This window comes from Pogoniulus pusillus, chromosome 7 (assembly GCF_015220805.1).
Source record: "Pogoniulus pusillus isolate bPogPus1 chromosome 7, bPogPus1.pri, whole genome shotgun sequence".
Classification (NCBI taxonomy): domain Eukaryota; kingdom Metazoa; phylum Chordata; class Aves; order Piciformes; family Lybiidae; genus Pogoniulus; species Pogoniulus pusillus.
Genome location: NC_087270.1, coordinates 21,600,351 through 21,625,075, shown reverse-complemented (window position 1 = coordinate 21,625,075; position 24,725 = coordinate 21,600,351). Strand labels below are relative to the sequence as shown.

Below are 24,725 nucleotides of genomic sequence, written 5' to 3'. Positions count from 1 at the left end.
TGTTGAAAGCAGGATAATTTCCAGATTTGAAGAAGAGAATGTTCTTGTTTATACACTAGCACTTGATTTGGGCTGTCTGGGTTAATCCAGACTGTTACTGTCTGTCTGACAGCCTGAAGCTGTCAGCCTTTGCAATCATCATTACACCCTCTCACACAGAGGTGCTGGATCCTGGAAGAAGAGCAGCTCAGTCAAGTCCTGGGCTCCATAAAGAATCCTGGAGCTCAGCACCCAAAAAAGTCACTGTGAGCACCTAACAGTTGTGTTGCCATTTTCAGCAGCAGCAAATGGCTACTGGGAAAATGAGACAGGCCCCTCCAATCACTCAGCTACACAGTTCCATAACAACCACTCATACCAGGTAAACAGACGCATCATCTAGAGTAACAAATAAGACTCCATCAGAAGATGGATCAATGGAATTTTCTTCAAACAGGATCACTGGCACAAAATGATTTTTTTCATACTTTGGCAGAATTTTACTTATCCTATTAAAAATTACCAAATCAACAAACAAACTCCCAACAAATGAACAAACCAACATGAAGAACAGAAAAATAAAATAGAAATTAGACTTCAGACATTCTTTAGGGGCATTTGCTCTTAGCCTCAACTTTCCTAAGTTGTCCATGTCAGTAAGGGCTTCAAGGAATTGCTCCTCAGCTGTGCAATGTAACTAACATCATAGCCACAAAGCCAGTCAATACATGCTTCAATTAACTATAGTTCATTTAACCTGTGACAGTCAGTGATATAAGAAGTCAGGGGGGAAATGAATGGCATCCCAAAAGTGGCTTTACCACCTCTACATTTTATTACCAAAGGCAAAAACTTTTGCTCTCATGCTTATCATATCATAGAATCATAGAATCAACCAGGTTGGAAGCGAGCTCCAAGATCATCCAGTCCAACCTATCCCCCAGCACTATCCAATCAACTAGACCATGGCACTAAGTGCCTTACCCAGTCTAGAGCTCCTCTGAGTGTCCTGCCACTCTTTCAAAGGCTCTTCTGTGTTTTCAAAGCATCTCCAGAGGTGATAATATTCTGCAAAAGTTTTCACACCTTAAATAACATTTTTGCCAAGATGTTTCTTTCCACTACCAGTCAGTTTGCCTTTTTCCCTTCTCTGCTGTTGCTTTACGTGGTAGCACTTTGCTGCAAGACAGAGCCAGGACTAAAAATTACATGACATGAGTTACACCTTTGAGAACAAGTCTAATGAGGAGCACCTGAAGGAAGTGGGACTGTATGTTCCAGAGAAGAGGAGGCTAAGGGAGACTTCATTGCTCTCTACAACTCTGTGAAAGGAGGTTGAAGCAAGGTGGGGATTGGTCTCTTCTCCCTAATATCAGGTGATAGAACCAGAGGAAATGGCCTGAAACTGTGCCAGGGGAATTTTAGGCTGGATTTTAGGAAAACTTTTTTCAATGAAAGAGTGGTAAAGTATTGAAACAGGTTGCTCAGGGAGAGGAGTTACTGTCCCTAGAGGTGTTCAGGAACCATGTGGACATGACACCTGGGGACATCATTTAATGATTGTGGCAGTGCTCGGTTGACAGTTGGATTTAATGACCTTAGAGGTCTTTTCCAACTGAAACAATTCTATGAGTCTCTCTTCTGAGATGCTAAGTACCCCAAATATCTACTAATATTACAAGAAGCTCAGGTGATTGCAGCTGTAATGCTCTTCTTTCAGCTGCCTTGCATGTAGTATGATGCAGTTTAAAAACTATCTGGTTACTTATTTTATTTATTAATACCATTCATTTAACAAATGTTTGCAGAGGATTATCCATTGTGCTATAAAACTCTGACATGTCAAGTGCCATTGTATAATATATATGAGAAAGACTGAGAAAACTGGGTTTGTTCAGCCTTGAGAAGGCTTAGAGGATGCCTTATTACCATGTACCAGTACATAAAGGGTGGCTACCACAAGGACAGAGACTCTCTGTTTATGACACAAAGGGTGATGGGTACAAGTTACTCCTGGAGAGAGTCCAGAAGAACATTTTTCACTATGAGAACAGCCATTGGAGTCATCCCCCAAGGGGAGTAGTGGATTCCACTACATTGGACAGTTTTACATCTTAGCTTGACAGAGTGCTGGGCCATCTCATTTCAACTCTACTATTACCTATAATGGTTGCACCAGATGATCCTTGGGGTTCTTTCCAGCTTGGCATTCTGTGATTAATGGGTCTATCTGCACATATGTTAATGGATAGACCTACACATATATGTATGCAATCAGGTATCTTTTTATAGCAATAGATATCACAGAATTAACCAGGAAAAGATCTGTGAGATCATTGAGTCTAATCCATCACCTAATACCTTCTAACTAACTAAACCATGGCACTAAGTCCCTCATCCAGTCTCCTTTTAAACACCTCCAGGCACAGAGACTCCATCATCTCCTCAGGCAGCCCATTCCAATACCCAATAATTCTTGCTTCTTTCTGTGAAGAGCTTCTTCCTAACATCCAGCCTAAACCTGCCCTGGTGCAGCTTGAGACTGTGTCCTCTTGTTCTGTCACTGGGTGCCTGGGGGAAGAGACCAGTCTCCACTTGGCCACAACCTCCTTTCAGGTAGTTGTAGAATTCAATGAGGTCTCCCCTGAGCCTCCTCTTCTCCAGGCTGAAATATTAGAATGTTTGGTAAATATTCTAATATGCCTGAATAACACTTGAGGAAAATCTCTTCTTCATATCAGTACATCCCTGTGAAGGAAAACTCATACTGTAAGAAATAGCTTGACTTGGTTAGAAGCTGCAAATTGAAGTGACCGTGGTATATTTATAACTCAGCTGGATGCCACTGACAGCAATTAGCACTGCTAACAAAGGCTGCTTTGCCTTGCTGCTAATCTACAACTCCTCTCCCTTTTCAACCTCATAACCAAACAGGTTGATTGCTATTGTCACACAGGAACTTTGTGTCATATTCAGCTCTAAAAGCTGTGAGATAAAGTTTGCTATTTTAAAACCAGCACCAAGATGTAGTGTGCCCCAACCACAAGTTACTGGTATTTCTATCTCAAGGATAGAGAAAGGGAAAGACACAGCTACATACTGACATTTCAGCAAAGGACTTCAGCATTATTGTGAAATCCACATCCATGTAGCAAAGTGTGTTGGACAGCTCACGTAGCACCAAAAAGCACTGCCATGAACTCAACCTCTAATGAAGCAGCGCTCAGCTCAGTCCAAAATTAGTTGGTTATTGATAAGAGATACTCAAGAGAGCACAGAAAATGTGAATTGCACTAGTGCAAAGATGCCAGCTCTTGTCAACACTTAAGCAAATTTTCTAACTCCCTTTCTATTCAGAACCTTTATTCTTTCTCTTTTTTCCCATATCTTAAATGCTAGACTGCCAATCAGTAGCAAATTGACACAAAGTGCTTCACAGGGAGATTTCTGTTGTTAGACCACACTGAACAAGTCTTCCAGTGCCCAGAGAAGCAAGGAGTTCCTGGAGGAAAAGATAGGCTATTTATGAGAGAGAAGCTGATGGGTATCAAATAAAACCAAAACTGTGACATGACAGCAGGCTTGAGGAGAGCAGGGAAAGGAGACTTAAAGAAAAACATTTTTGGTGGATCCAAGGAAAAAGGAAATTCTGGGATGCTGCTCTTTTTTTTTTTTTTTTTTTTTTTTTTCTGGGGGGGGTAAAGTTGCTTGACTCTGCTAAGAGGAAGTCATTGACATTAATCCACAGTACTACAAGACCAGGTCAAGGCAAATTCTGCCATCGCAAACTGGAGAGAGCTACTCTCAGCTCCACTACACAACAGTACCATTGCCACTTTGCAGCACAGACTAACTGTTCTGAGAGGGTTCAAGAGCTCCCTATTAGAGAGAAGAAAAAGCATGACCTAAATCTCCTTCAATGTAGGAAACAATTATGACAAAGGAAGGAAAACAGCACCACCACCTCATCCTCTTTCTGCCAGGATCTACCTCTTTGATCTTTCAAGCAACTGTGAAGTAAGTAAGGCTTCAAGGAGACCTTCCAGAATCTGAAGAGGGCCTACAGGATGGCTGGGGAGGGACTATTTACAAGGTCTTGTAATGACAGGATGAGGAGTAATGGATTTAAACTGGCAGAGAGGAGGTTTAAACTGGATGTTAGGAAGAAGTTCTTTACAGTGAGGGTGGTGAAACATTGGAACGGGTTGCCCAGGGAGGTTGTGGATTCTCCCTCCCTGGAAGTGTTCAAGGATAGGTTGGATGAGGCTTTGAGTGACCTGTTCTAGTAGGAGGTGTTCCTGCCTACGGTGGAGGGTTGGAACTAGATGATCGTTGTGGTCTCTTCCAACCTAAACCATTCTATGATTAAGTCTTTTTACTGACTGTTAGTACCAATTAATAAATGACAGAAGTTTCTTGCAGGCAGAAACTGTGACCAATTCAGGGTGTGCTGATATGTTATCTTGCTTTCATTACATCAGTCAAGCATGGCAAATGTATGGTTTTTAATTAATCACCAGAACATTTCACCTTTAAAGCCTGGAATACTGGCTTCCCTACCAAGGTACAAGATATTTAACAGGAATAAAACATGTTCAATTAGAAAGGGAGAAAAGGGTTTTACAGAACCAAATTGAGCCCATCAGAAGAAAGAAGAAAAGAACCCACTTGCTGTTCTGCCTGGTATTATTCTGAGTTTTAGAAGAAATTGAATGGTTTTACAGTTAAGAGGAATACATTCCACTGTGAAGTCTTGAGGTTTAAAAGTCAATGTAAAAGTTAACCAACAGAAATGCTGCAAAGACCAAAATTTAGATGCTGATCTGCAATCAATGTTAAAAACTGATTTTTCAAAATCTCCAAGTCTGTTCTAGTTCTGATTTTTGATACTTCTTCAAATTCAGAATTGACACTTCCACTTTACAACTGGTTCAGAGTAACTTCTGAATTGTCAAATTCAATTTAAACAGTTCTAAAATTAACTGGCATAAGGAAGCATAAAGTCCCTGTGGGACCAATGGGAATCCAGCAGTCACGGTTATAGCTAATTCACTGTATCATGGCTGCAGCTGAAAGCCTTGAGCAGAAGCTTTTGCTGCACTCAGGTGTTGCACAGTAGGTGACAAGGACAGTGATCGCACACAGAGTAGACCTCAGGACTTCCTAATCACACTCCTTTATTTCACTGATGTTTCACAAAGAATGAGATGGTAGAAAAGGGGATCCTCTGTCATGAGCAGAGGGGAGGCTCTACCCCACCTCTTTTACTACCCGTACAAGGAAGAGATTCACCACATTGGCTCTGGGTTGATATCCAACAGCAACAGTACCAGTTTCTCTACTCAGTAAGAGTAACCTGATCCAGTACAGATTAGGGGTTGACCTAAACGTCTCCATAAAGAAGGACTTGGGAGCAGTGGAATAGGCTGCCCAGAATGGTTGAGGCATCTCCTTCTCTAGAGACTTTCAAAATGCATCTGGGTGTGCTCCTGTGTGATGTGCCCTAGATGATCCTTGCCTGGCATGGGGGCCGGACGTGATGGTCCCCAGATATCCCTCCTAAGCCCTGCCATTCTATGAATTAAACATGCATTTGTTGAGTTTCAGCTTTTCAGTTTGGTTCTATACTCTAGGAGAAAGCAGCTAAGATGTACTACCCTTTTGCTCATCAGGTAAGCAAATAACCCAGTTCAGTCATGAGTATCTGGGACACACTTGTCAACTGGTTCGATGTAAACAGTGAGGTCACTCTTTCCATTTGCTTTTTTTGTGGACAAAGAAGTTAAGAATGTAACATCTACACAGAAATTTTGTTTGAGGAGGTAGGCAATACATGACAAAGAACATTATGACCCTGTTCACTCTCTAAGAGAGTAAACTAGAGTTACTACTACCTAATTTACTTGTTTATAATCCCACTGTATAAATGGCAAGACTGGGCTGGCTCAGAGTTTTCTTTTCCAGGCCCAAGCTGCCACTATTTGCTGAACACAGTCCAACTGTGTTAGACTTTTAAGCTACTGTGTGTAGTGGCCATGCAGAATTACTCACACCACAACACCAAATTCAGCTGTGGGATGGCATGTTCTCTGCCCCAAAGCACAGCCCAGAACTGCTGAGCTGAAATTAAATCTCCGTTTCAGTGATACAGGGTTAGATTTCTCAGGGAATTTATGAAAGTTAAATGTAGAGCTCACCTTGATTTACAAGAGCAACACACCAGATTGCTTCAGGTTACTTAAGAGAAATCCTGTCTTTGACAAATAGCCAAGCAGTTTGACTCCCTCCCACCAGAGGCCAGTGATGGATGGAAGCTCTGGGCTGCACACTGCAATATTTATAGCAGCCATGCACCCAGCACCCTGTAGAGACCTGACCCATTTAATTATTTGTAGAAGCAGAAAGAAAAGGAGAATAGGGTTTCTCATGACTAGGATAGCATGACAGAACAAAGGTAAATTTTAGATCCATTAACCACAGCACTAAATTTGTCACTCAGCTCTCACAGAAATTAGCCCCCATGCTACAGACTGGAATGGCACAGTATGTATCAGTACAGGTTGGGGATTGATCTGTTAGAGAGCAGCTCTGAGGAAAACGGTCTAAGAGTCTTGGTGCACAACAGAACGACCATGAGCCAATAATGTGCCCTTGTGGCCAAGAAAGCCAACAGCATCCTGGGATGCATCAAGGACAGTGTGGCCAGCAGGTTGAGGGAGATTCTCCTCCCCTTCTACACTGCCTTGGTGAGGCCACATCTGGAGTACTATGTCCAGGTCTGGGCTCCATGGCTCAAGGACAGGGGCTTGTGGAGAGGCTATAGGAGAGAGCTACAAAGATGATTAGGGAACAAGAACACCTCTTTTACACGGAAAGACTGAGTCTTTATAGTCTTGCAAAGAGAAGACTGAGGTGGGATCTCATAAATGCTTAAAGGGTGGGTGTCAGGAGGATGGGACCCAGCAGCAGGACAAGGGGTAAGAGGCACAAATTTGCACACAAGAAGTTCCATCTAAACATGAGGAGAAGCACTGGACCAGGCTTCCCAGAGAGGTGGTGGAGTCTCCATCTGTGAGGTGGTGGAGTCTACCATTCTGTGATTCTGTAATGGCACAGGAAGATCTCCCAGGAACTGACAGAATTTTTCACTCATTTCAGCATTTTGGCTTGATTTCCATCTCAAAGAATTTTCCATGAGCACAGACATTTCTCAACACTCACAAACTGAAACCATCAAGTAAATTTCAGCAAACACTTTGTAGTGTGGTATAACAAGCATTTGAAACTTGAGTTCCACAGATTAATTTGAATTGGAATCATTTCAGAGGTGGATGAGGGAAAGGGTCATGTGCAAACTTCTACTTAACTACACTGTAAACTATTACCAGCACAGCTATTCCAGGAAGTTTGATGCTCTGTTTGTTTGCTTTGTTGTCACTGTTGGCAAAAGGTCCAGTTTCAATGAAATTTCTGCTAATACTGCTCTGACTTGGAATGAGTTAAACACATTAGTACTCCTACACCAGTGGTAACAGTGCTGCAGTCATGTTTGTTTTCCCGTTTTAACCACATCAGTACAATTACAGCAGTAAAAGTTAGACTTCTAAGAACGGGCAGGATGTTATATTTTGTCACCTGCTGAACAAATGCGGAGAATGCCAACAGGTTCTTGGGTGGAAGCACTTCAAGCTTAGAGGGAACTGACAATTTATCCTGATCTGGAGTTTTAAACCAGTTTTTAACTCCCAAGCTAGAAATAAAATGTTCTGCCTCATTGGTAGTAATCTAAAACATCTGGGTCTAGTTGCAGGCACGGCAAGAGGAGCTGTCCACTTGGCCCAATACCAAAAACCAAGTCTTCAAGACAGGGTACTACTACACAAGCTGTTATCCTTTCACTGCACACCTTAGGTCAGGGTACTATTACACAAGCTGTTATCCTTTCCACCTTAGGTCAGAGGATAAATTCAACTTTGGTGGAGGTTAACAGCAACAGATATCCATACTGCTTCTTAGAGATGACCCTCAGATTGCTTTCAACAACTGAAAAACCTACCCCAGAGGAATGAAAGCTTCAAGTAAGACCACAGACACAGCATGCAGGATCCGAAATTTCAAACACATAGAGATGATTAATATATTTTTATTACTGTGTGTGTTGCAGAGTCCAGAAATAGCTTAAGCATCACCTGCAAGAAAGCTACCTGACCAGAAGGAAGGAGATCACAGACTGACAGCAGGATGGTGACACCTTACTAATGATCTTTGGTTATCTTCTGCTGATATTAAAAGAACACCTATAACTATAAATTCCATAGCACAGATCTGGAATAGCTAAGGAACTGTCAGACTTGAAGTAAAGGAAACAGAAGCAAAGATCTGTTTCACACAATCACAGAATTAAGCAGGTTGGAAAATACCTTTGAGATCATCAAGTCCAACCTAAATATTCCTATATATTAATATTGTCTCTCCCAGTGCAAATCCTGAACTTTATAAGGCATAGCTATTGCCACAAGCCATCATGATTCATTTACACCGACGTGCACAAAGGCGAGAAAGAACCTTAGGGAGATGAAGTCACTACATGCAATACTTGGCAGAGATTTCATGAGAGCAGGAAAAGGAGCATCACTAAAGCTAGAAGACACAGCACAGGACGTCAAGCTGTTTCACAGAGTCACAGGATGGTAGGGGTTGGAAGAGACCTCTGAAGATCACTGAGTCCAATCCCATTGCCAAGGCAGGTTCACCTAAAGAAAGTCACACAGGAACATGTCCAAGCAGATTTTTAATGTCTCCAGAGAAGGAGACTCCACCACCTCTCTGGGCAACCTGTTCCAGTAGTCTGTCACCTTTAAAGAAGTTCCTCCTCATGTTTAGATGGAACTTCTTAGGTTCAAGTTCCTGTCTGTTACCCTTTGTCCTGTCACTGAGCCCAACTTAAAAAAACCTGGTCCCATCCTCTTGACAGCTACACTTTTAAATATTTAGAAGCACTTACGAGATTCACCCCCTCAGTCTTCTCTTCTGCTGACTATAAAGATCCAACCTCCTCACAAGGCAGATATCCCAGTTTCTGCTCAAAATGTCACCACAAAACTTGCAGCTGCTCTGCCAGTGTTTTTCCCACTTCACAGGTACTTTCTGGAGCAGGGGTTCTTAAAACAAGCCAAGGGCCTTCTGGCTTCCATGGTGCCACACCATCCTGAAACTGCTGTCCTATGAGACTGACTCTGGTCTGCTTTGGTAGCATGCAGGCAACCTCTGGCGCAGAGGAGTTTGGGTGAGCTGTTGCTACTCCACTAGTTTCTGACAGGTGGAGAAAGGCAGCTCCATGCTTTGAGCACTGATAGTCCTCAAGTGCTGAAGTCCCTCAGACCTGAAGCTTACTTGGTGCCATGGTCTAGCCTTGAGCTCTGTGGTAAAGGGTTGGACTTGATGATCTATGAGGTCTCTTCCAACCTTGGTGATACTGTGATACTCCTTGGAGCAGAAAGCTATCTATGGGAGCCTTCAGCCACACTGCAACAAGCTAGATGAGCTGGTACACACCACATCCAGTTCTGCTCCAGTGCTGGGATCATAGCCTTCTGCAAATGATGTTCACTCCTTCCTATGTTTTCCCTTTCCATTATTCAACTTGACACTAGCAAAACTATCACTTAAATGAAAACAAATAACTGCACATCCCCAGTAGGGCTGCAGCATCAAACAAACCAAGTGAAAAAAAGAATTACTTGCAGTGTATTTCCTGGGTCTCTACCACGTGTTCCACTTTGATGATGAGTTCAAGCAGTATGGAATAAACAAAATTATAAATGCAGGAAGCTGTATAAATAGACATAATTTTGTGTGTACTGAGCCATAGCTCAGCAAACAAAGCAAAACTTCTCTACAAAGGTAAGGTTTAATGTGCCTGTTATGCCAAGAAACAGAACTACAACAGTTATTCAAAACAGTAATAGAGCAATTACAGCAGAGATGTATAGTAGGGGAGTCTGACCTTCTTGTTTTACACTCAAATAAGAAAAGCTATGAACACTTGACAAGGTAATTATTTGATACCTGAAAAAGAACACTCAGCACCAACAAGCAGTCAGTTTGAGCCTGGTGGAGAAGGAGCTCTGCAGAAACTGGTTTAGAGATATACCTGAGTCTTCAGTTTATGTTATTCTTATGGATAGTTTACAGCTTTCACATGCCTAAGTTACCACATTTAAGTAACAAGGGATTTTTTTTTTTTGTTCAACAGTTACAGTATTTGCTCCTGGGGTTGTTTCTGCATCCAAACTGGAGTTGAAAAGAAAGGGAAAAAAAATAGAGGTATAATCTTGAATTTCTTTTTTTAGTATTTCCATGTACAAAACAAGCTCTCTCCTAGCATAGCAAAACTCTTCTGTAATTTCACTAACACTACACTCAGGTGTAAGCAGGAGCAAACAGGACTTGACAGTCTGTACTCAGTGATATGCCTGAACTGCAGCTGTGAGGAGCTGACAAGGGTCCCTCCAAGCACAGAAGGATGATCTTCACAATTACTGTCTTCCAAGGGGTTTCTGTCACCGCTCAGCAGTGTGCCCGCTCACAGCAGGATCAAACTTTTCCTGTTAGTTAATTGCTTTTTCCCCCTAATTTAAACACATCAGCTCAGACCATCTCTTGGAAACTGGAACGTTCACAATTGTGGTAAGATGGCCTATTGAAATCTCAGTGGTTGCACAATTAGCATTTGCATGGAATTTCTTTTTTCTTATCTTAATAATACAAAAGTGCAACAGTGAAATCCAGGAAGTTAAAGCTCTTGGTTCCTCAAAATATTTAGGTGGTAGCTTCCATTTCTAAGAGGTTTTTCTGATTACTTTTTGCAAACAGGCATCCTTTCCTCCAGGCCAGCATAAAACACACCAAAAAAGCTAACTAAATACTAAACATGTATTAGTGCACAGAAATGCTGCAGTGTGAGGCTTGATCTCAAATCCTCGGTCTCCAGTGGGCACACACAGGGAGACCTAGGCCCCCTGCTTCCTCTCAGCATGGGATGCTCCACTGCTTCAGCACCTGCTTCCACACTTAACTGCTGCCTTCAGCTCTCCAGAACTAACACATTCTTGAGTGCTTGGGTTATCAGGAGATGTGATGGCAACACAGGTATCTGCAAAGCATGTACAACCACTCGTTAACCAGACAACGTGTGCATACGTGCACACAGGGCCATCCAGGAGCCTGGCTAAGAATTCACCTTTCTTTCTTCGTTGCTACATGCTGAGGTGTTATTAGGGGAAAAGGATCAATAAATAGCTCTCTGTATATATACAAACTCACATACAGGCTCACATCCACACTCAGTATTTTTCATGTGCACAGCATCACGTCTGTCCTTCTGGGCATGCAGAAGCACACCCTGGCACTTTAAATATCAAGCTAGGTAAATATCTCTTCTCCACATTTAGGAGCTGATCTACTCAGGAAGGGATTATCAAGGCTCTAGTGTGCAGGCTCCCGGATGAAACTTTCAGGATCCTGGATGGAGATCCTGGCAAAGAGCTCTCAAAATGCAAAGCCATTATTCTGCATCCTGGTCTGCCTTCCACAGTATATCAACTTCCAGCTCACAGCCTCCCAGCACAGATGCAGAAGTAGGCTGCTGCAACGTGAAACCTGGCTTCTTTGTCACTCAAGCAAACCACTTTTCATAAGTCTTTATTTATGCAATGTAAAAACCCTCCAAGCTCCCAGCATTTCATTCAGACATTTCTGGCAAATTCCAGAAAGCTTCATCCTCAACCTACAGTCTCAGCCTCTTAAGCAAAAATGGGATGCAGAAAAGTGACAGCTGTGAGAGACACCTTGGGTTTTGCAAGATATAGAGGGAGAGGTGATAGGGTGATATACAGAAAGGAAACAAACCAGATCAGCTTTGGGGAACATAGACTTCTCCATGTTTTTAAATCAGTATTTGGTTCCTATTTGAAAATCTGAAACCATTTTGATGCTACCAGAAGTGGAACACTTAACTACAGTGGTATTTTGCAGATTGTCTCAGCATTGTTGATGAATGGAAAGAGATGTCTTGACTCTAATCCTCAAACAGGAGACCTTTCCAAATGTTTCTTCCAACTCCTCTTGTTAGAAATGAATGACGAATTGCAAGGCAAGGTCAGAAAGCAGCTCTTTTCAGTCTGCATTAACAAATGTATTCTGATGGCAAGCATGCCAGGAAGCAAATAACATGGAAAAAAAAAACAAAAACAAAAACAACCAACTAACAACAACAAAAAAAAGAAGTTTCCTTTCCCTTTGCAGTTCTCATTTAATAGGTAGCTATTGGGGAACATTAGGGTCGGTACTGGGACTAGAACTTGGATGAGGGAACAGAGTGCACCGTCAGCAAGTTAGCTGATAACACAGAACTGAGAGGAGTGCCTGAAGACTGTGCTGCTATTTGGCAGGATCTGGCTAGGCTGGAGAGTTGGGAGGGGGAAAATGGAATGAAATAAAACAAGTGCAAGTATAGAGTCTTGCATCTGGAAAAGAATAACCCCAGTATAGGTTGGTGACTGATCTATTGGAGAGCAGCACAGAGGAGAGAGACCTGGAGGTCCTGGTGGACAGAAAGATGACCATGAACCAGCAATGTGCCCTTGTGACCAAGAAAGGCAATGGCATACTTGGATGTAGTAGAAGGGCTGTGATTAGTAGATAGAGAAAGGTTCTCCTCTCCCTCTATTCTGCCTTGGTGAGGCCACATCTGGAATATCATGTCCAGTTCTGGGCACAAAGGACCTCAAGGAACTGCTTGAAAGAGTCCAGTACAGAGCCACAAAGACAATTAAGGGAGTGGAACGTCTCCCTTGTGAGGAAAGGCTGAGGGAGGTGACTGAGAAATGACCTCATTAATGTTTATAAACACGTGAAGAGCAGTGTCAAGAGGACAGAGCCAGGGTCTGTTCAGTGATGTCCAATGATAGCACAAGGGGCAATGGGTGCAAGCTGGGCAATAGAAGGTGTGAACATAAGGAAAAACTTTTTCACTGTGGGTGGCAAAACACTGGTATAGGTTGCCCAGAGAGGTAGTGGAGTGTCCATCTCTGGAGACATTCAAAGCCCATCTGGACATGTTCCCTTGTGACTTACTCTAGGTGACCCTGCCCTGGCAGGGGCGTTGGACTGGATGGTCTTTTGAGGTCACTTCCAACCCCTAACATTCTGTGATTCTGTGATATCCTCATCAGTCCTGAATGCTCAAAAATGGTAAGGCTAATGATTCTAAGAAAAGAGCACACTTTATGAGAGTATGTGTTTCACCAGGAACAGAGCATAGAATCACATTTGGCAGGTATGAAAAGACTGAAAAATTGCAAACCTTTTAAAAAATTAGTACAGTCAGAGTTACAAATAGATCTGTACTTGGGATTAATTCAGAGGAGGTTAAAGAAAAATTGACCAGTGCTTCTGAGACTCTGTCTCATGTTAAGATCCTAGATCTAAGCACAGGCACCTGCTTACATAAGTACCAAGCCCTTCTTAATCAATTCATCGAGCACTGAATTCAAAGTACACATTTAAGCCCACCTGATGCCTCGTAGCGGTTTCAGAACAATGGCAGGAAGCGTGGCCAAAGAATCAATTAGAAAGTGCATTGCAGGATTCATAATATTAATCTTCAAGGCAATGCTTTCTCTCGTGTATCTGCAGAAATCTGCTGTTCAGCAAATGCACTTGCTCAGAGATTGTTTTGTTATTAGGAAAAAAAAACCCACGACCACTGAAAATATGTCATTTAAAAATCAGCTCACATAAAGGCACATTAAAAGAGGATGGTGATATATAGCATGCATACGAGAAATCCCTCTCACAGACATCTTACATCCCCACACAGAGAAAAAGCTGAATCTGCCCTTGTGCTCCTACTGGTTAAGTCCCCGAATTGAAATAAAGGAGCTCGTTTTCAGACAGCAGCTCTTCCTCACTGTGGGTAAAGGCAAATGGATTTGGGGTTTAAGTAAATAACTCACAAACAGTGGAGTGGTTGAAGTATACAAAGATCTCTTCTCCTTATGCTATAATTTGGCGGGGGGGGGGGGGGGTGGGGGGGGGGTGGGGTGGGGGAGGCTGGTAATGTTTTGAATATGCCTCCAGGCAGCACATCTACACATGACACTTTCCCCTGGGAGTTCACCATCAACAGCTCTGCTTCTGTATACGCGTATGGCTATGTTCAACTTTCTGCACTGCCGTTCTCACCATGAAAGCTGAGTCTGCAAACTGCAGAGACGCTAGGCAAGCTTTATGGCAGCAAAACAGATGAGACTCTACAGTTCAGCAATATCGAAGAGGGGCTGGAGTCAGCGGCTATTGCCACCCCAGCGCCGTTACAGATTTTCCCAGCAGAAAGGAGATTGCTATCAGCCTCTCGCGGATTCTACTCAGACAGAGGGAGTTAAATGTCACACCCCAAGAACTTTTCCTATTCCCTAAAATTACTACCTCGCAGATAGCAGGGTGCTATTTCCTTCTTCGTTTGTGGAGGAGGGGTGGGAGCATTTCTACCTTTTCAGGGACTAGGTTGATGAAACCTAGAAACCTCCTGGGACAGCATATGCCCAGTACAGGAGGCACTGCCACCATCTGACCCTCACTCTGAGCACAAGCACATCATGCTGCAGCTCTGCTGGGCATTGCTCCTAGAGGCATTTGTGTCCACAGAAAACAGCCCCACCACAGCATGTACTGGAAAGCAGGTACTCCTGCACACCCAAGGGACTTCCCTCCAGCTCTCTGCCGAGATGAGCTTCAAGATTCATTTCTAAAAAGAAATCTGTATGTCTCTTAATGTGCCTGAGGCACTCTGGGAGAGGCATGGTGGAATGTGGAGGACTGTAACAGCCCAGACACTGCATTTCTTCATCTTTCAATATCTCCTCTCTCCCTTTCACTTTTTCATATGGGTCATAGGATCATGTGAAAGCATGCAGCAAAAGCAGCAAGAAATTCAGCTACGTAAAAAAGTAACCTTCTCTCCTTTTAAGGCCTTACCAGTCAGATATCCCCATGGCAGGAGGGATGTAGCTCAGATAGGACAGGAATAAACCTGGAAAACTGGTCACCAAAAACCCATATCTAACTTTCATGTAACAAGATGTAGTCCCCACCACGGATCAATTCCCAAGGGTATTGGCAGCCCAGCTCTGTCACTGTCAGGACAAGGCTGTAAGCCCCAAACATAGTCAGCAGAGGTTGGCTGTAGTCAGAACAGCAATGATCTCATTTTTCTAACAAGCTCCCACCAGATCATAGACAAGGGAGCCCAAGAGAGGGTGTCTCACTTCATATGCCTTTTTTTTCCCCCCTGTCACTTTTAAATCAAGATCTCATCATTTCACTCATCCAAGTTCAGGTTGCCACTCTAATTCAATTCCTTGGAACCAGGAGGAGATTCTCATTGCATAACTGCCAGGGCAAGAAAAAAAAACCAAACAAACAGCAGCAGTGCTCACAGCTCACTTTTCCTCCACGCTCCTCCAAGCTGCCTGGGCATTAGGTCTTCAAGAAACTGTACTGATCAGGGCACTGTATCAGCCTCTCCCTGTCCTCACCCCTGATCTGACCGTGCCTTGAAATATTTAAATGTCTAATTATTATTTGAATGAGAGAGATTTCATAGAGCTGAGGAGAGAATCCCTGCGAGTGTGGCTACCGTGGATTTCCTGGGACCTGAAAAGAGAAAGCAGCTCTAATGGCACTTGAAGTTTCCCAGCTAAGGTTCATTAATGACAAGCTAATCATACTTAACATAAGCAGTTTCTCCACCCTAGGGGCATAGTGTTTCTCTGTGAGAATAACTGGAACATTAAGAAGCCACCAAACTCACAAACTTGAGCGTCAAAAGCCCTATGAAACCTTAAATCCTTAAATTGTGCACAAGCTTCCCCACGAATATAGGGGTTTAATTATTCTCTAAGTGCTGCCAGCAGTTCCCATTGCAGCAGCGCTGAGGAAGCCCTGGGCGGCCCCACGCCGCTCCTGTGCCCGGCCCCGACCCCGCAGGATGGGAGCTCAATGGGAGGATGTTTACGAAGTCAAAAGGCACCAACTACCATGTGGGAAACTCCTCTGCTTTCCAGCCCAGGGAAATCACCTTTCTGGGTTGCTGCTGAGGAGCACTTGCAATGGCTCTTGGCACCGCTGCTGCTGACATCGCCTTGGCAAAGGGGGTTTACCTGGCGGACAGGCGGGAAGCAGTCCGCTCCGTCCCTTCTTTGCCGGTAAGTGGCGGCCAGGACCGTGCCAGGGCACTCCCCGCTGCCAGGATGCTCTCGGGAAGACGCCCGCAAGCCCTCAGCCCAACGCGAAGGGCAGCAGCCGCCGCCGAACATCTCGGGGCACCTCCCCGAGCCTGCGGGGGAGGGCTTACCTTCCGCACCCCGCCGAAGCCGTGCTCCGCTGCCACCCGCTCGGCCTCCGCCTGGTCCCCGCCGTGCAGCTCCACCAAGAAATGGTTGGTGTAGACGGTTCCCCGGGCCGGGGCACCGAGGAAGAGCAGGATCAGGAGGATGAGGAAGGAGCCCCGCAGCAGCGGCGGCCCCGCCGGCATGGCCCCGCGCTGCGCGCCCGCGGAGGCACCGCCGCGCCGCGGGGAGGGCGGGCGGGCAAGGCGGGGAAGAGCCCAAAGGATGAGAGGGGAAACAAATTAAAATTTAAATGCAAAATACAAAATGAAAGCGGCGGAAGCAGCAGGGGGGGAGCCGGGCGGCTGCCGCGAGGTGCGGGTCTGTGTGTGGGAGCGGGTCCGTGCGTGCTGCCAGCTCCGCATTCCCAGCCCCTCCTCGCCTCCAGTTCAGCGGCGGCCGGAGGGAAAGCACCAGCCGAGGAGGGAGGTTGCCGCGCTGCCAATCATGGCTGAGGAGGGTTGCTCCGGCCCCCCTCCGAGTACGCAGCTCCCACACACCCCACGGCTCTCGCAACACCCCTGACACCTCCCCCCGCGACACGCCCCGCACCCCCCGCGGCGTATCCCACACACACCGCGCAGCCACCGGTGCGCCTCGCAGAATCCTGCCCTCTCAAGCCACCCACCCATCAAAATTACGCTTGTACCCCGCAAGTACTAGGGCCACAATCGGCCCTAGTTGTACCCACAGCAGCCCCACCATGGCCTCAGCAGAGCCCTGGACCTGCCCCCGTCACAGAATCATAGAATGGTTTGGATTAGAAAGGACCTGAAAGATCATCTAGTTCCACTCTCCCTGCCATGGGCACAGACACCTTCCACTAGACTGTTGGTCAAGGCCTCATCCAACACCTCCAGGGTGGAGACATCCCCAGCCTCTCTGGGCAGCTTGTTCCAGTATGTCACTATCCTCATTGTGAAGAATTTCTTCCCAATATCCAGTCAAAATCTACCCTACTCAACCTTTGCTCAGAGATTCACAGATCATATTGGCTTTGAAGAGACCCTCAAAAGGTCATCTTGTCCAACCCCTTGCAGTGAACATCTCCAGCTGTATTGGGCTGCCCAGGGCCACGTTGAGTCTGATCTTGAAAGACTCCAGGGGCAGGGTCTCAACCATAGCTCTAGGCAGTTTCTTACAGTGTTTCACCACCCTCATTGTAAAGAATGTTATGTCCAGCCTAAATCTACCCTGCTCCAGTTCAAAACCATTGCCCCTTGTCTTTTACTACAAGCAGTTGTAAAAAGTACCTCCCCAGCATTTTTGTAGGTTCCCTTCAGATATTGAACAGATATTGGACAGAAACTTCAGATACTCTCCCTGGAGCCTTCTCTTCTCCAAGCTGAACAACTCCAGTTCTTGCAAGCCTGCCTTCACAGGAGAGATGCTCCAGCCCTCTTACCATCTTGCTGGTCCTCTTGTGGACCTGCTCCAATAGTTCTGAGAAAAGACCTCTCTCTGCTTGCTATGGAACTCAGATGAAGCCAAAGTCCCACCAAGCATAACAACATACACAAGCGGCTGTAGAGTTAGCCATCCCCACATAGCTGAGCCCAGATTCTCTTCTCAGCCCAGTGAATGCATCCCTCTCTGGCTGGCTGCACTAGTTGCTCACAAGGCAAATGGCAATGTGTCACCATCCCTCTTCTTGCAGAGGCCAAGGGCTAGGGAGCTGGTCAGGCCGTCCAGGAGAAAGTCCCAGGATCTGCCCCCCTTATATTGCTCTGAACACTGTTCACTACCAAGCTGCTGAGCTGTGCAGGGATAGTCAGGGGTCTGGACTCTCTGAGCAATCCTCAAACATGAATTTGCAGAGAAACCCCCGGCAGTGAAGCACCTGGATATTCCTTTCAATGAGACAGCCAAGGGTGGGGGTGTTTGAAGCACAGGTGAGAATTCAGAGGTGGCAGTGCCCAAAAGATTGGGAACTTGGTTCTGTAAAAACAAAGCTGCCACCTGCAAAACTCCAAGAGGAAAAGGGTAAAGAATATGTGAGCTTACATGAAGGAATAGTTTAGCTTATTCCTACAGATATGTTTGTTAATTTGTCATACCAAAGGTTAATCCTTTGATAGATCCTTGAGTGGTCTCCTGGGAAAGACTCAGGGTAAAGAAAACATGGAAAGTAAGTACTGCCTCTAAAACAAATATGATACTTTTAACAGTAATCTGTTGTACAGATGGCCAAATGGAATACAGAACTTAGATCAATCTAGGAAAACAAAGGAAAACAACAGAGATCAGTAGGGAGACTCTTCCTCCATTATCCTAAAAAATGGCAGAAAAGCTCATTGCATGATTGTCAATCCAAGTGAGCATTGCTTTATGACAAATTATTGATTTCCTTCCTCTGGATAAAAGAAAATCCCTATTCAAACAGAGGAGAAATGGTAACTTGGGAGCCTGATCCAAAGCCTGTTTAAATCAGTAGAAATGCTGTAAATGAATGACTGATGTTAAGGAAAAAAAATCAAACATAAGAGAAAAGTAAAACATTTGAAATGGCACAGCAATAAAGGAAAACATCTTTGCAGCATCATTAAAAGACTGTGTCAATAGAATCCAACTTTTAGACGCCTGTTCTCAGCACAGACAGTTAATAAAAGCAACTTTATATGTTATTTTTTAAAGCCAAATTGTTTGTTTTCATCAATATTCAGCAATATCTCTCTTTACAGTGTCTTTCCCAGTATTAAAGCAGATCCTACTGCACTATGTGTTTCCAGGTGACTTGGTGCCTGTGAGACTCAGTAATACTTGCTGGGTCAGTAATACCTGCTGGCAACTGATTAACAGCTGATGGAGACCCTACTGGTTTTCACATCCACAGCTGTCCTTTGGGATCAGAGACTAAGGAAAAATTTGAAAAAGGAAAAAAAAGGCAGGAGAAAAGGATTTCCTCTGCTTAAAATACTCCTCTATGAAAATATATATAAGCCTTTCTTCCCCCAGAGGTCTTCCTATAGTTGACTTCACAGAATCACAGAATTTACCAGCTTGGGAAAGACCTCTAGGATCTTCAAGTCCAACCTATCAGCTAATACCTTTGAATTAACTAAACCATGGCACTAAGTGCCTCATCCACTCTCCTTTTAAGCATTTCCAGGGAGAGTGACTCCACCACCTCCCTGGGCAGCCCATTCCAACAGTAAATGACCTTTTCTGTGAAGAACATCTTAACATCCATCCTAAACCTGCCTTGGTGCAGCTTGAGACCGTGTACCCTTGTTCTACCACTGGTTGCCCAGCAGAAGAGACCAACCCCCACCTGGCCTCTTTCCATTTTGTTGCCAGCCCATAGGAACAGGACTACCAATAAGAAAAGCAACAAAGGCAGCCCTCCTGGCTCCCTCGAACCAGCACAACGAGGCCTTGCACACAATCAGAAACCAGGACCATGTCACAGGTCTGGGTCTGCATACCTCCTGCCATCCCCAACTGCCAGATGACAGTGTCCCTCTGCAAGCTGGTGCTGCTGAAAAGCTATCTGGCAGAGACAACACAGTGCTGAGGAGGTGGCATAACTGACTCTAGCTTACAAACCTCAGAATAGAGAGTTTTGATGGTTCTGTCTATATGATGATATTTAACAAGGTGTGTGTGTGGGGAATTAAAAATATTAGATTAGGAAAAAATGAGTTAAAAAGTCAGATCTGAGTAACACCAAGATGAGAAAATTCAGTCCTCAGAGGGCAGTTAAAGAAAAATGGTCATTAAGAGTTGATTAATATAGAAATCTAACACTAGACCAAGAGTTCTAACCTAGTGCTTCAAGTAAACTTCAGGGCTTAGTATTAGTTCTTGCTTCTGGTCTGTAATCCTTTGGAGGTTTTTGTGTTTTGTTTTGGGTTTGGTTTATTGGTTTTGGTTGTTTTTTTTTTGGGGTGGTGGTGGTGTTGTTTGTTGTTTTATTTTGGTTGGTTGGTTTGTTTTTTGTTGTTGTTTTTTTGTCCTTAATGAACCAATCTTGAATTAAAAATCAAGACTGATCTACTACAGCTACTGTGAGATGTTCCAGTGATTGCTTACAGTCATTTGTGAAAAGCTGTAACTCTGTCCTTAAAGTACTGCTTGGTCCTGTATTGAATTCTAAGTATTAATTTATCCATGGAATTACAGAACTTTTTTTAAACTTTTCCTCCCCAGATGGCTACTTTAAGGTTTTGGTGCCAGATGTCTGAGTTTCTTTATGTAAGGCATGTTTTCCATCCCTTCAACCATTAGCATTAAACCTTTTTACTCCTTAAATTATGAACCATAGCTGCATGAAGTATTTTTTTTTTCAGCAGAGTTAAGTGGCTGTTACATCCTATAGATAGAGCAAGAGGAAATAGTCTGAAATTGTGCCAGAGGATGTTGAGACTGGATATTAGGAAAAGTTTATTTACTAAAAGAGTGGTCAGATATCACAATACATTGCCTGGGGAGTTAGTGGAGTCACCATCTCTGAAGGCTTTCAAGCAATGCATGGATACGGCACTTTGGGACATGGGTTTAATGGCCATGGTGGTCTTAGGTTGATGACTGGAATCAGTAGTCTTGAAGATCTTTTCCAACCAAAACAATTCTATGACTCTGTGATTCTATTTTTACTGAGTACTCAGTGTTTCACTGGTCAAGGATTTAGTTTAGTTTCCTTACCACTGGGTGTCCCTGATGAACAGCAGGGTATCCTTGCTGACTTGTACACCTTTTGTCTCCCTCCAGCCCTCTCCAGGACTGACACTCTCTAAGGCAGGTTGTTATATCTAGCATGGCCAGTGATCTTTGTCCTTAGATATATGCTCCCCTACTTTACTTAAATACACATGGTTTACTTGCATGCAGCTTTCCAAACAATCCAGATCACTCAGCACTCCTTTCTTTCATAGTTTACAATCTCCTTCTTTAACATGCTTTCCTTTTGAGTAATGAATTTACACTGATGTACTGGATTTAGCAAGATCTTACAGAGGTCATTCTTTGGCCCCAGTCATCTGGAACCTCTCCAGAAATAAATCAACTTCAGCAGTGATTCCTACTTTGCAATTATGTTTAAGAACCTAGGATTTAATCAGTTTTTAGTATGTTTCACAAAGGCCAATTTGACTCTGTATCTAATTTACTCACTGACATGTCATGCCATATCCAGATATGTTGTCTCTCAGATACAATATCACGGATCAAAAAACCTGCATTTATTAATTTCTTTGAAATGTCATCAGTTGGTCCAGTAAATGAGACCAAGATTCCCCATAAACTTTGGCACATCTGGTAGAAGGTGAGTAAACTACAATTATTTTACAACAAGTAGTTCACAGGGGTATCACAGGATCACAGGGTGTTAGGGGTTGGAAGGGACCCAAGAAGATCATCGAGGCCAACCCCCCCACCACAGCAGGGCCACACAATCTAGCTCAGGTCACAGAGGAACACATCCAGACAGGCCTTGAAAATCTCCAGAGAAGGAAACTCCACAGCCTCTCTGGGACCCTGTTCCAGTGCTCTGTGACCCTTATAGTTGACATTTAGTATGAGGTCAGCAAAGTACTAAAAGAGACCAGTATGGCAGAGGAAGTTGCAAGAACACATTTCCTTGCGGTGGAAGTCAACCAAGTGATAGAATCATAGTCATCTAGTCCAACCTCCCTGCAGTAAGCAGGGGCATCCCCAACTAGAACAGGTTGCTCAGATTCCCACTAAGTCTGACCTGGAATGTCTCCAGGGATGGGGCCTCTACCACCTTCCTGGGCAATCCTCATAGAAAAGAGCTTCATCCTAGTGTCCAATCTAAATCTACCCTTCTCTAGTTCAAAACCATTGCCCCTTGTCCTAGTGATACATAGAATCAACCAAGTTGGAAGAGACCTCCAAGATCATCCAGTCCAACCTATCCCCCAGCCCTAGCCAGTCAACTAGACCATGGCACTAAGTGCCTCATCCAGGCTTTTCTTGAACACCTCCAGGGACGGTGACTCCACCACCTCCCTGGGCAGCCCATTCCAATGGCAAATCACTCTCTCTCCCCAGCTTCCTTGCAGGCTCCCTTCACATATGTCAGGCTGCTATAAGGTCCATACACAAGATTAGCATTGTTTTTATCTTTAATCCTTCATCCTAGCAGATATGTGAACAGTAACGTTCTGAAAAGCTGGGAACAGAATATTTCAATAATCAAATGTACTTGTCATGAGAGAATGAAACATGTCAGCACCCTTTTTGCACAAGTCTGAGTCTCCCTTCAAACTGTCTTCTGAAAGTATGAAATGAGCACACAGCCATGCTTCCAGTGGAATCTGGAGCAAGCTCAATGATTATACTTAACATTTAGAGCAACAGAAATGGGACTAAAAATACATAAGCAGAAATTTCTAAAGGATATAGCTGCATGATAGTTAAAAAGCCCACAGTTGAAAGAAAATGAAACAGTATTGTTTGACAGCGTTGCTTAGAAGTTACTGGGATGGGAAATAAATAGATCTGTTAGAAGAAAAGCAAGAAGTAAACTTTACATTCTCTGCATATGTACAGTATGGAAAAAAAAAAGAGTGAAATACTGTCAGGAATTGTCACAGCAGCTGAGTGGACCAACTCCCTGCTATGAATTGCTTGAGTGGGCCAACTCACTGCTCCCAGTTAGCTCACTTCAGCTTCAAGATTAAAGTAATCTCAGAAAGATTCCAAAGAAAGCACTCTAATAATTTATCAGCCTTGCTATGGATCATCTTGTGACAGTGTATAAGAGCCAGCTTTACCCTGTTTTGTTTTGATAGGGACTGGACAATACGACCTTTGAGGGTTCCTTCCAACCTGATGCAATCTGTAAGTCTGTGATGCCAAGCAGCGTAGGTGTGGAGAAAGCAAAGGAGAAACTAGAGTAGGGGAGTTAAGAGAGAACATAGTTGTTATTATTGCTCTATTTGGGGCTGAATTGTCAAATCAACCATTGCTGTCTTAAAGAGGGTTTTTGTAACACACATCTGCGCATTAGAGCGCAATGGTGGGAAAAAAACCCCAAACCAACCAACACATTAAAAAGCTAAGCAAAGCAAATATTTCTGTGCAAGCTTCTGGATTAAAGAGCTTGGGATACAGTTATCTTAGATGATTTCAAGGTTGATTGCCCTATTTAACAATGCTCATCTGAACATTTTCACTGCTTTAGACTACTGAAATATTTTATTACTGTTATAAAAGCATTAAAAACAGCAGCATTTTTTACAGGCACATGAGCACTGGTTTGTATCTAAGGTATGTGAACCCAACAAAGTTGGCAATTACCAGGCATAGGAATTAAGATCTTAAATTAAATATTCCATGTCTTCACAGTGTGGGATTTCATGGGCCCTTCAAGCTTTAACAGCTCTTGAAGACTGGAAGCCTTATCCACAGTTTCTAGTTGCTAGACTTAAAGTTGCACACAGAATCCTCCCACTGCACATTTAAATATCCAAGCATTATACTGGGAAGTGTCAGAGTGAAGAGGAACAGTATGGACTAATTTAGAGATATGATAATGCAAATAGTGAAGAACAGGATAAGAAATGGTTTTCCTCATCCATTGACTGCAGGCCAGTTGGCCAAACAAAGAGGATGGGAGAAGGAAAGGTGTAATTTCCTCCTCAAACAGTTTTGATTTTCTTTTGTTTATTACATCCAGATAAGGAACAAAGGGTCTGGTTAGCAACAAGGTATCTGACAGGCAGGAGGTGAAAACTGTTGCTATAAACAGTGAAAGCAATTTACCAAGATTACTTTACAAGTTTACAGTCTGAAATGGACAGAGGAACAGCTTACATTTATAGTACATGATCATAAGCCAGAAAAGCCCCTGAAATAAGAGAGTATTTGACTGAGCATTTGAATATGCTTAACTTTAGGCCCATGCTGAAAGCCTGATGGATTTCACTGGGACTATAGCATGTACCTGTCTGCCAAATGAGAATGTGATTACCAATGTGCTGAAATAGTTTCCTGAAGCTGACTTTTAGCAACTGCTTCATATCCACAGACAAACTTTCAGCTGAGGTAGCCATGGAGGAGATATAAGTAATGAAAATATGTGGTTCATTAATATTAAAAGGATATGCTTGTCACATTTACCAGGCTTGTTTGAGTTTTATGCTACTCAGTTCGCTGCTGAAGACTGAGTCTGTTTGGAAAAGAGCTCTGTGCAAAACAGAACCAAAACTGCTCAGCAAGGTCATCTTGGATCTTATGGTCTGTAGTAGTTTAAGCCTTGTTGGAAAATTCCAAATGAGAGATTGGGACTTTCCTGAAAGTTTAGTGCAGAAATCATAGCATTGATTGTAA

General features: G+C 43.7%; 1 protein-coding gene across 1 annotated transcript in view; it reads right to left on the bottom strand.

Moving 5' to 3' along the window:
• PCSK2 (proprotein convertase subtilisin/kexin type 2) overlaps positions 1-16,901 on the bottom strand; it is a 127,979-nt gene extending 111,078 nt beyond the window's left edge. The window contains exon 1 of the mRNA XM_064146176.1: positions 16,397-16,901. Coding sequence (XP_064002246.1) covers positions 16,397-16,576 — 180 coding nt within the window. The 5' untranslated portion in view covers positions 16,577-16,901. The remainder of the gene's footprint in view (positions 1-16,396) is intronic.
• Positions 16,902-24,725: the final 7,824 nt, after the last annotated feature.